General features: G+C 40.3%; 1 protein-coding gene across 1 annotated transcript in view; it reads left to right on the top strand.

The window, feature by feature from the left end:
- ptpa (protein phosphatase 2 phosphatase activator) overlaps window positions 1-12073 on the top strand; it is a 32436-nt gene extending 20363 nt beyond the window's left edge. Inside the window, exons 9-10 of the mRNA XM_031757469.2 lie at window positions 6013-6120; window positions 11260-12073. Of these exons, the coding sequence (XP_031613329.2) occupies window positions 6013-6120; window positions 11260-11334 (183 nt within the window). The 3' untranslated portion in view covers window positions 11335-12073. The remainder of the gene's footprint in view (window positions 1-6012; window positions 6121-11259) is intronic.
- The last annotated feature ends 972 nt before the right edge of the window (window positions 12074-13045 follow it).

Raw genomic sequence — 13045 nt, 5'->3', positions numbered from 1 at the left:
TTAATCTCATTTCTGATTGGTATACAATCTGTGTGTGTCGTGAGACATTGCATGTACATTTAGCTGTTAGAAATAAATAGTTGGACCACAGCTGAATGTGGTTTTGTCCAGGAAAAGGAAGATGAAGAGGGAGGAGGAGGAGGCGAAAGGAGGCAGATGGATTTTGTTGGGAACGTGCCAGAGCAGGAACCGTTTGCTTTGTTTGGGGTTTTTGGAGGAAAAGGAGGGGAGGGAAGTAGAGGAGGGCGTCGGTGGAGCGACTACATCCTTTTCCTCCTTCCCCTCCTCTTCTCCTTCCTCCTCCTCCCTGACCTCTCCCTCCTCCTCTTCCTCCTCCTCTTCCTCATGGTCACGAAAGGATGCTGCCGCTGTGTCCGCAGAGCTCGTCAGCTGGCTCACAGCTTGTTTTTTCAAGCTTTTGTTTTCTTCTTTCTCACTTTTCTTCAACTTTGGTTAGTTTTTTTGTGAAACTTAAAGCAGGTAGTGTGTTGATTAGATACTAGCCCACACAACAAGCACGAGGTTGATTCTGTATGTTTGCAGCTGTCTTTCATACGGTTGTTTGTCAAAGTTGTATTAAAGCAACAGATCTTCCTCTGTGGAAACTACAAGAATATTCCCATTAAAATGTATTGTGTCTCAGTGTTGAAAAGGTTTTGAGATTGAGAAAAAAAGCAAGTCTTTCCAGCAGCACCACACTTACTTCAGTAACGTGACTTACCATAGCATGTCATGGCAAAGGAAGAATAAATGTTTTCTTCTGTATAACGGCATCACACAGGCACAGATAAAAAAATCAAAGAATTTCACCCACCAAAACTGGAACTCAGACTTCTCTGTTAGTGCGAATCCCCAAAGATGCTAACAGCACAAACACAAATTGATCAAGAGATTCAACTCAGGGGCTCCAGTTAGCTGAGGTGAAAAAGACTAAGAGACAATCCATAAGTTTTTAGACAGTGGCACAGTTTTTGTAGTTTTGCCCGTGTACACCACCACAGTGGTTTTTAAACCAAGCAGTCCAAATATGATTGAAGTGTAGACTTTAACTGAGGAGCTCTAACACAAGTATTACATCCTTATTACATCCATATTACACTATATTACATCCATCTTTAGGTTATTTACCTTACAATATAAAGCCGCTTTAGGCGACTGTTGTTAAATAAAATAAAATTGAATTGAATCAACAGCACATGGACTAAAAAAATGAAGTCCCTGCCGAAATACTTAAAACCACATTCAGTCTGAAGGCCACCAGATGGTAGTTCATACAGATACTCTTCCTTTTGAAAATTAATTAGACAGTTCACCAGGAAATAGTGTCATGATTGAATTAAGTAGATTAAAGATCTGAAGCTGATTTCAACTGAACTGGTAGCTTTTCATATGAACTCTCAATATGTTGATGGGAGGGAGGCCATCATTGGGCTGTGAAAGCAAAACAAACCTGTCAGAGAGGAAGAAGAAACTCTAGCTGTGGCCATATCAACAGTCTGGTACACTTAAAAATAAGGGAAGCACCAACCAGCTCAGCAACACAAAAAACTCTGAAAGATCACAGAAGATGATTTAAAGCAGATGATCACAGAATCGTTTTCATTGTTAGTAAAAACAACTTTACATCATCTAGCAAGTCAAGATTGGTATCGAGGAGGTCGGCGTCTACACTCGAGAGACACCCTAATAATGAGTGTAAACCCAAGGTTTGCAACAAAGAGCAAACCACCGGTTACACTCAAGAACAGGAACTTCATGTTGAAGCTTCAAAATACGCCCAGACACCAATGAGACAAGTCACGGTGGCTTTATCCACCTTTGTTTTGAAGTTGCACCATTATGGGGGTCAAAAACTTTTATTTTGAAAGGAAAAATCTGGCATTTCTGCCTGATATATTCAGTAAAACTCTTTCCCTTAGATTTAAAATGGGATTAGCTTGTGATTGCCTGTGTGTCCATAAAATAATGCAAGGTTTCTTTTCAGCTTACTCTTTGTGTCTATAAATACACTTTAAACACATTTTTTTTTTCTTTGTAAACAGTGTCAGATACACACGATAACACACATCTTCAGCGCCCTTTCCTTTCTTGGATGTGTTACTGGCCTAATTCAGTCTCGACTGCCGGCGTGTTTGTCCTCATTTGTTTACTGTTGCCTGTAAGCATACACTCCACTCCATACCCGAGGATTTTCCTCCCATTCACACACATGTGGATACTTCAGACTCTCTTTTTTTTCATTTAGACACAAGGCTCTAGTGTGTGTGAGAGTGTGTGTGTGTGTGTGTGTGTGTGTGTGTGTGTGTGTGTGTGTGTGTGTGTGTGCATCCTAAACATGAGTCACTTCCTTCCCCACATGCTCTTGTGAATCACTCCTTCCTCCAGGGAATACGGGCTGTCTCCACCCCCTCCTCCATGCCCTTCCCCCCCATGTGTTCTCATGCGAGGCCCTGGAAAGTGTCTGGAGCTGTGTGAGGAGCCGGGGGTTGGATGAGGGGGATGGAAAGAAGGGAAAAAAAAGAAAAAAAGGAGGGGGTTGTTAGATTGATTCCCCTCAGGGTCTGGGTTTGGGTTCCTCGGCCCTCCTGGGAGAAAATGGTGGGAAAGCCTCACTTTTAATTTATGCATTTAGAAATTCATACATTTGTTTTTGTTTGTGTGTTTCTGAGCTTATGCAGAATTTATTAATTTTAAGGTGATTGCTGGATGAACAATCAGCCTTTTGTTCTTTTTAACATTCATCAAATCACTGAAAGCCCCATAATCAATGTAATAATAATAATAATTATTAAAAAAAGCTTGTAATCAGAAGCTTTCTGCATGTCTTTATTGTTAGAAGTGTGACTGAAAGCTCATTATTCAGTCATTCGTTTAACAGAGAGGCATAAAAGTTAACTGTGAAATGAAAACTAATTATATTATGAATTATATATCATGTAATGTTTGGTATCATAGCTGACAAGGAACAATCCACCTATTAAGTGATGACATATCAGCCCTGTTTCCGGCTCATTCGCAGCCTCTTTGGCTTCTTTTTAGCACTGTGCATGTGCAGCACATCTTTAAGCTCAGTTTTTAATAATTCACAGTGTAGTTACAAATCATGGGCTTGCAGTGTTTTGGTCAACAAAATGTGAATGCGTCTGCAAAGAATCCCTCTCAGGTCGACTAACATTTCATTGTATACATTAAGCTCAGGATTGGGACTCTTTTCGTAGAGTAATCCGTACCACGCAGCAGCCAATCTCATGGATCATCTCAGATGGTCTCCTGGCTGAAGCTTGGTCCATGTTCTTCCTGCCGCATGATGGCGTTTGCGTCTGCCCATTGGAGGCCTAACCATAGTTCTGTAGCAAGTCGTATCATTAGAATTTTATATGTCACTGCAGATTAGTGTTCTTCACACATCCTCATTTTCATTACTGTGTGGCCATTTAGTTTAACTTTATTCTGAGAAAGGCCTCACTGATCACTTTATTGGAGCTGCTAGAATGTGGATCATTTTTTGACTCTCACTGGTGCCTCAGATAACAACAGTTAGTAATTATATTCTTCTTCATAATATCCCCGTTTCCTACAATTGGATAGGTAGTTAATGAATAGATATAGTAATTTTTCGTCACATACTCATTTGAGAAGCAGCCCACATTTCCAAAGGTTCGAGAACTGAATGTTTGACACTGTTACCAATAGACATTGGGAGGAAATCATGGCACATAGAAACTAGGGCCTCTCAGCCTGCCAGCCATTGGTCAGTTTCTTTTTGTAGCCCCCTCTCGTTTGGAGTTTTTTGGAGTCTTTTTCTAAGGCCTGAAATCTAAGACTTGGTTCTAGATTAGGCTTTGGCACAGAGTTGGTGGAAAATGAGTATTAAACGCTTTTTGTAAATTGGATCTGGCAGAAAACCTACCAAATGGTATCACTCCATTCCTCAGATGCCTGCTCTGGTTTGCATCTCTGTGTAGAATGATTCATCATGCAGCAAGATAACATGCTCAACCACACCTCTCAGCTTGACTCAAAAATGACTCAAAGACCAAAGAAGACCAAGAGGTTGTTATGCTTCCTCTCAAGTTCCATGACCTTGACCCTACTGGACCCTAATCGAGGCTGATATCACAGGAGCTTTGGGATCTTCCGTGGAGTCCAAACAACTCGAGTGGTGCTGCCATTGAAGCTAAAGCGAGGGAAACAAAAACTCACAGATTCAACCTTTGACTGTTGATATTTGTTAAGATGATGCCATTTATGATGAAACAGTTAGTTGTCATGTCTTGGACTCTACAGTTTATGTCCTAAACCAGCATTTTATGAATTCAGACATTATCTTCATGTTTCTCTGCATGGAATTAAAAAAAGGAGGGTGACAGTTTAAAAAAAGTCTCATGAAACCCTGATTAGAGGTTAATCAGTTATTTATAATTGCAAAACAGTTTCTCTTCAAACTCTGAAATGTCACATTTGAAACTCTAATTACTAACCTTTTGGTGTTAGCAGTGGGTCAGATGACTGTGTGTTGTGGAAGAAGCAGAGCATTGGCACCTGACCCTGCAGTTGTTTGTGTCTTTCAGCTCATTGTTTTGGTTGTAAGGTTTGCAGCGTGGTCTTTACAGCTTTATCAGCTGCTGATTTTCAGCCAATAAACATTTGTTAACTGATGTCTTATCACCTGTTGAAGTTGTGTGCACTTTTACTCATCTGATCTGAGTCTTTCGTACCTTAAACAGCCAGTCACATGTCGTTGGTTCTATACATCCAATCAGAACAGTTCTTCCTTAGAAATGGAAAGTGGAATTTTCTATTTGGCGTCAAGAGATTGCACCAGTTTCTTTAAGGTGGAAGTTCAGCTAATTTGAGCTTTTTCTTCTTTTTTTTTTTTTTCTCCAAAACTCCTCACTAACTTGATCTTTTGTTCATAGCTCGCCACTCTTTGGAATGCTGTCAGTAGCTTCACGTGACTGCCAACCATAGACTGCCTGCAAAAGGTGGACATGACCCTTTGGTTTCTGGAATCCACATTTTGGAGCTTCGGTGTTAGCATTTTGGCAACCTTGTTGTTTGTGTCTTGGTGTTTAGAGCCAAAACTGACTGTAGTTAGATGAGATGGTGACGTGCTAAGATATTAGCTAGCTTAAGACTTTTAAACTTTAATTATTTGATCTTTTTCACCTCATTGTTTACATATTTATTGACAGTAAAGGACTGTAGGTCCAGTTTAGTGACTCCCAGCACATGATATGATATCATCATCAAGCACTTAATAAAGCACTACACCTTAATACTTTCTGTCTAACATTCACACTCTGAAAAACTTAAGTATTTTGCCCAAGGATACTTTGGTACGCAAGGGATCGAACCACAAACAGTCTGATGAATAGATGACCTGCTCTACCTCCTTAGCTACAGCCATACAAAGTGTTCCTCCAACTTCATAATGAGTGTTGTTCCTAGATCGTTAATGGAACTGACCAATCACCTTTCTTTTGACATTGCTTCAAAATGGCCACACCCCCAACAACCCTTGTGGTTTCAAAGATGTGCCATCATCTGGTCAAAGTGATTGAACACTCATCAAAGCCTCTTACGCCGCTCTGTTTGTACCATATCCAGCACATCATCTTTTGTCCCTATCTCGCCTTTACAGGTCTATAAATAATTTTGGGCAAATGTTGACTTTTTAGTCTTTTAAGGTCTGCAGGAGTTTACACATTTGGTTTTCACTGTGTAAAAGAAAAGAAGTAATGGCCATAGAAACCTTTCCTACCAAGTAAATGGGTTATATTTGGAATCCTCTGCATCTGATTCAGTTTAAAATGGCCAAAGCTCCATCAGTGGAGAAACTCTAGCCTTATAAAAGCCACCTTTACCACCCACAGGGGGGCTGTTTGAAGCTCTAAGACAGATTTTGGAGTAAAAAGGTTGAAATACTACCCTTTAAAAAAGTATTTCAGCATTGTGATGAAATGGATTAAGGAGATGTGGAACTTAAACTGTCTCTCTCTTTGTGTGCAGATGAAGACGGGTCCGTTTGCTGAACACTCCAACCAGCTGTGGAACATCAGTGCCGTTCCCTCCTGGTCCAAAGTCAACCAAGGCCTGATCAGAATGTACAAAGCCGAGGTACGCCTGCCCCCCACCCCACCCCCACCCCCACCCACTCTCACTGACGATTCATCAGTCTGACAAACGGCTTGCTGTTGAATCCAAATCCAAAACACAGAGAGAACAATTCAAATCAGAATTTTCCAAGCTTACAGATCAGATAAACAGGGGCAATCCAATTCTAGGATCAAACCTCATATTTTCATGCACATGGTGCCTTGCAATTAATATTAATGTAATATGCTTCTTGCAAACACATTCAATCCTTTTCACCTTTGCAAACCTAAATTGAACTAGATAAACATTAAAATGTTTGTCTTAAAATGTAGTGTCTAAGAATGACTGAGAATAAATAATCACAGTTATTAATATAATTTACTGGTTTTAGGGTGAGAGTTTTAGTTGTGAACCTGAAGCAAAAGCTCAATAACGTTGACCATAATTTTCCAAACTAAGGAAAAGAACAATTTGTAGGAAAGCAAATAATAGCTTTTTTTTTTAGTCCCTTGTCCTTCAAGCAATTAAAAAAGCTCATACTGCCACGTCAAACATCTGGACAAAATACAAACTAGTACTGTAACCTGTACTGTCTCCAATAGAGACGTTGGGCAATGTTTTGTCTTTTTGTTTTTTTTAGGGGTGATGTTATCAAAGTTAGGGGTGCTCGAGCCCCGCCAAAAGGGTCTAAACTCGTCAATCCATGTAAAACACTTTACTTCATTTATTCTAGTGTGTTTGTACCACTCATACCTGTCTTTGTATACTGCAAAGGGAGCTGTATCTCTCAGGTGGCCCAGTTTATGTGAAATAAATGGTGTGACAGGTATACTGCAGGGTATATTCCTCCAGTTTAAAGTCTTCACTGTGGAAGCAGAAGTAACTGCTGTTTGGTGTTGAACTGAAAATCTGCAGCCATGCTAACGGATCACGTCTGCTGTTTCAAATTTTTCCACATTTTAAATCCTAATTGTAACACATTCATACACGCAGTCGCAGTAATTTTTGTTTTAATAAAGCAATAATACACAAAAACTAGCACTCAAACATCTTAGGTCGTCTGTCAATACATTTAACCCCTCAGCAGCCATATTATTGGTCAAATAAGTGGGCACACCCCTTATAATGCTTTTTAAATAAGTGAGTTATAAAGAAACAGCTGTATAGTTATTAGGAAAGATGGGAATAAGCTATAAAGATCTAAAGTGTTTTTTGCAGCAGACTGTAAAAATGTTTATTTTTGGTGTGCAGTCGGACATTTTAAAATGGGAGTCTATGGGGACGGACTCGCTGCGGGAGCCTCAAGTGGATTTTAGAGGAACTGCAGCCGCCACGTTTGTTTCTTCCCAAGTGGGATCTTTTTGAATGTGTGGTCTTCCAAACTAAAAATCACGGCTGATTTCTTGAAAGATTTAAGTGATGTCTGAAGCTCTTTTCTTTTCTCCTGCTGCACTGCTGTAGCTTTTGTGGTTTCGTGAACCCAGTTAGGCAACACGCAGTCAAAAAACTGAAATGCACACACAAAAAAACATTCTTGTATAAACTGGATTTCTCGTAATTCTTCACCCGGACTCAGGAAACTGCGTTTTCTTGTTTACGTGACATTTAAAAAGTCAGGTTAACACCGACTGAGACCAGAAAATGCCCAGACTGGCTGTGCTTTTAGGGAGCAGAGAAGCGAGGCAGGAAAGGGTTAAGAGAGAATGGAATTACGTGTGTGTGTGTGTGTGTGTGTGTGTGTGTGTGTGTGTGTGTGTGTGTGTGTGTGTGTGTGTGTGTGTGTGTGTGTGTGTGTGTGTGTGTGGGCGGTTGGGGGGGTTGTCTAAGCCCGTTCTCCCCGCCTGCATGCCCACATCCTGTGTTTTCCAGAGCAGCCTGTGAGTCTTCCCAAAGAGCTGAGGGGCCAAGCTGTCTGCCTTCCCCTCCTCCTCCTCCTCCTCCTCTGCCGTTCCCTTCATTAAATCCTCCCCTCCCTCTGTCCCGACCTTCCTCCGAGCCTGGAGCAACCATCAGCAGACTTGCATTCCTCTCTCCCTTTTCCTGGCCCCACACAGGGTTTCGAGCAGAGAGCTGGAGTAGACCTAGAAAGAGTCGAATTCACCATTTTCTGTCTGAGAGGAGTTCATTCTGGGGCCTCGCTGGCTGTTTTAAACCATCTGAATTCGTGAAATAAAATACAAACACAGGGTAAAACAATGCTAGAGGGACTTCAGAGGAGTGTGTATTGTAATAGTTTAAATTAAAAAAAACTGCCAGGATCTCAGTTGCCAGTGATTTTTAGCCCTTTTACAAGTGACATATTTATTTTTCCCCATAATCTTCTGAAATCAGTCAAAAAATTTAGTCTGGAAGGTAGAAAACACTTTAAAAAAACACAGGCTATAGTTTTTGTTAGATCACAGTGAGTGTGTAATTTGCTAAAAGAGGTACTTTCAAGTCAAACTGAAGGAAAGTCATGCATTTGCTGAGGACTGTTTCCTGAAGGTGATTAATAAACATGTTAAAGAGCAACTATTCTGCCTTTGCTGTAACATTGATATTAAAATAGGCCACTCAGACACTCGTTTTCACTCAGTGGACCTCTATGCTGTCACAGAGAGAGGAAGTTGCCCATATACCCTTATATGAGCAACTTGGGCACAAAAGACCCAGTGCCCTTCTGATTACTAGGACCAGCCAATAAGAAACTAAAATGGCTAAATGCTACCACTCACTGTTCAAAAATGAGTCCACAACAAAAAGATGGCTGTATTGGTGTGTGTGATGCTAAAAATTGAAATTCCAGCAATGCTCACACGGCATCCACATGCTAGTCAAAGCCACTGTGCCCTGAAACATATGTAACTTTAAGCCTTAATGAAATTTAAACAGGTAAGTTATTTTAAAAAATCCACCCCCTGAACATTTATGGCGGGTTAAACTATCCATAGAGGCCCAAACTCTTTTGTTTCTGCTGTAAAGTTGTCCCTTTTAACATGGGAGTCTATGGGGACTGAGTCACCACTAAAGCCAGCCTCTGGTGGATGTTAGAGGAACTGCAGTCTTTGGCACTTGATGTTTCAGGTCTGGAGTTTACTGCCTGGGTTATTATAAAGCGATCAGGGTGCTGTTAAATTGCTCTCTGATTAAATTAGACGGTGGGTGGGTGAGTAAGCGGCTCTGGCGAGAGTTCTTGAGCAGCAGTGCGGCTCGCTGATGTGTTTTTAATCGTTTCTGGACGACAGCGGCGCTCTGTGAAGATTGGGAAAAGAAACGTAAACAGCCCTTGATAGCAGGAAAAATAGAGATTATCACCACATAAAATGGTCAGCAGTTAATTAGAGAACAAAATGAACCACGTAGGTTAACTGCTGTGATAGTTTGTCAGAGTAACTTCTCAGTAGTGTTAATTGCATGTGTGTTATTGTCCTCCTAACGGTCTGTGACAGATAACCTACACAGGCTTTTAATGCTGTGTGTGAAGAGTTGGGCTCTGATCAGTGACCCTTTGATGCTTTTACAAGTTAAACATTGATTGAATATCTGTTTAGACAAAAGGTCTGTGAGGCGTGTTTTTCCACCCCAGTTCTACCCACATGATCGTGACCGATAGTGTCACGCCACAGACAGCCCGAGTGCTCCTCCCATCCCCCCACCGTGGCTCCCCCCCAAAAAACAGGTCCGTGTGCGCACACAAAGAGCCTCCGCTGGGCTCGTCCGCAACTGTTCTGAACAGAGTCGGCGTGAAAGGCCGGTGGAAAGAGTTCAGGTTCAGGTCGGGGCGAGTAACTTGCTGTGGCTGCTTCAAACACAGGGACGTGCTGAAACTCCAGCAGTGGAAAGTCCGTGTACGTGATCGTGTGTCTGCATGGCTTCCAAACATCTCCTCAGTATAAGGCTTTTTATTTGTGATTACATGTAAGTCCCTGAAACAGACGACTGTCTGTGTATAAAACATATATATATGTATATATGTGTATATGTGTATATATATGTATATATGTGTATATATATGTATATATGTGTATATATATTAATTAACATTAATTAATTCAGTATTTTTGCTCAGACTGTTGAATTAAAGCTGAAACTCTGCACTTTAGTTTCCTCCTGTGTGTTTTCATTTCACGTCTATTTTGGTGTAATACAGAGGAAAAAGTGCTCTGTCACAGTCTGTTATGATCTCTCATTTCCTGAGTATCTTCCCTTTCCCCGTGCCTCCTTTGTTTCCCTCTGTGATCCCTCCTTGTTTACTTCCTGTTTTATTTTGAAGGTTAGTTTCAAATGTCGGTGGTTTTCTTTACTTTTGCTTCTGTTTTACTTTTTCCTCTTTTACTTCTGTTTTTGTTCCTACTTTTTCCTTTTGAGTTTACCTGTGCCTTATTATCTCTTTTTATATTAATTTTTTTTTGCCCCCTTTTTATTTATATCTATGTCTGCTACTTCTTGCGTTGTTGTAAATCTAAACACCTTTTCAGATTAGCTAAAAAATGGCAGTCAGCCACTTTATTACATAGTTCTCTATTTCTTATATCTACTGACATTAATTTTACAAGTTTTTGGTCCTCACGTGGTTCATATTTCCTTTACATTTCTTCTTCTGTTCTTTTTCCTCACTTTCTCATCGTCTTGAGTTCACCTGTACTTTATTATCCCCTTTAAATCACGTTATTTAATTTTTCACTCACACTTGTTCTCCAGTTTCTCTGCACTTATTGTGTATTAGTTTCAAAGGTGTGCTCGCTGTCACACAGAGAGTACACATTCTGACAGTATTTCAGAGTAACCCTGAGATCACAGTTAGCCATTTCACTGTTTTATTTTATTACATCTGTTTGCTGACTCTTGTTTCTCTTCCCCTTAACCTGTCATATACATCTTTGTCTTAGTTTCTCAAATATATTTTGTATATTTTTTTCCCACAGTACTTCCACTTATATTATCTTGAGTTCACCTGGACCTTATTATCCCCTTTTAGATTATTTGTTTTCATTTACGTCTGCCCTACGATTCATCTGCAGTTTTGTTCTTTTGTTGTTTCAGCTGTCACAAAAATTGTTCAAATGGACAAATTTAGATACTTTTGATATTATATTTCAGATCACAGTTAGCTTGCTACTTCTCTGAAGCAAACTGAGATATAATGTCTTTTTTCCTTCCTGTTTTCTCCTTTGTTTTCAGTGTTTGGAAAAGTTCCCCGTGATCCAGCACTTCAAGTTCGGTAGCCTGCTGTCCATCCAGCCGGCAAAGCCTTGACTCTCATGTGAGGAAACGCGATGGAAAAGACCAAAATCCCAACTTGGAACCTGCAGTTTCCCTTCCTCTGGCGTCCTCACGTGCAAATTCGACAGTAGCAAAAGACAACCACATGTAGTGTGACACCTCATCCCCTCATGGGCACGCATGTGGTCATGAAAGCTTGCAGATATCCATAACTGTAATGCAAAGGTGGAAGAAGAGCTTTGTGAATCTGAAGCATCGCATTTTTATCATGTTATTTAAGTGATGGATAGAGTTTGAGGGACTTTTGTTTTGTTATCAGGTTTGCTCATTGGTGCTTTATATTTAAATTTGACACTGGAGTGGATAAAAATATGACTTCTTCATAATCTTCTGCCATAGTTCCATCTTCGGTTTTGCTGCTTTTTCAACCAAATGTTTTGCATTTGTTTTCTGTTTTGCAGATGTACCAATAATTAAATTTCCCATTTTGTCCAAACATCTCATTCATAATTTGACATGAAAAATGTACTCTATATTTTATACTTTAAGAAATGTATGGAGGGAAAAGTAATGGATTAGATTTGACTGTCTTTGCATGAAAGCTTTCTTTTTCATTAGTTTTCTGTCCCTCGCAGTCACCGTCAGTAGTGTAAACCGGTGTCTTCTTCAAAGCCCGGCACAGTCTGAATCCATTTATTTCATCTGACATCAGCTCCAATAGTAAATACTGTAAATTGACAAACCATGAATAAATTCCTGTGGTTGTTCTGTGCAGCTTTTTCCTGAAAATGCTCACCACAAACAAAAGATTTATGATTTCTCTCTCCTGCTTTACATTTTATGTGTTCTAAAGCCGTTTTAATTTAATAAAAGAGAAGCTATTTTTGTGACCCCCAAAACCTGATTTCATACATTTCACCTCTCCATGCACTTGAATTGTCTTCATATTTTCAGTGTAACATTAAAGCCACTATATAAAGTCCTGTGCACAAGTCTTGAGCCACCCTTCATTTTTTAATTTTTTGGGGGGAAAGTATGAAATAGATTTATTGAAACATGCAAACACCCTAAACTCTCTTAATCAAGCTGCCCATAATTGCGTTCAGTAGTCTTCAGAAATAGTTCTGACTTTTTCAGGGACATTCCAAGGTCTTCGTTGGATGCTGGCTGACACTCTGTGAAGGTGATCCCACGCTGCCCCTGCTGAGGTCTGTGCTCTGAGGAGATCAGTCCATGACTGATCATTTCCCACTGTGTTTTTCTGTCCACATATGCTTTTGCTGCATTGGCAGTGTGTTTGGAATCATTTTCATGCTGACAAACGAAGGTGCTGCCAATCAGTTGCTTTCCAGGTGTTACTACATTGTGGATCAAAATCTGACTTGTCTGCCATCAATTTTGACAAGATCAACAACATTGGCTGAAATGCAGTCCAAACCATGACAGAGCCTCCACTGTGTTTTACAGATGGGTGTAGTTACTCTCTGTTGTACTTCAATGCATACTGATGGTGATTTGAACCAAAAATGGGAAATTTGGATTCATCACTCCATCAGACCGGTTTTCACTGATTTTCAGTCCAGTTATTGTGTAATGTGGCATATCTCAGGCCGGTCTCCCTGTTTCCCTTTCTCGGTAATGGCTTGTTGATGGCCACTGGGACCATTTCTGATGAGGATTCAGTGAATGGTAGATGGATCAACTGAAGCTCCGGAATGCGTTCCATGTCAAAATAGACCAAGTT

The sequence above is a fragment of the Oreochromis aureus genome, linkage group 7 (genome assembly GCF_013358895.1).
Source record: "Oreochromis aureus strain Israel breed Guangdong linkage group 7, ZZ_aureus, whole genome shotgun sequence".
NCBI lineage: Eukaryota > Metazoa > Chordata > Actinopteri > Cichliformes > Cichlidae > Oreochromis > Oreochromis aureus.
Note: the sequence above shows the minus strand (reverse complement) of the source record. Positions and strands in the feature narration are given on the sequence as shown.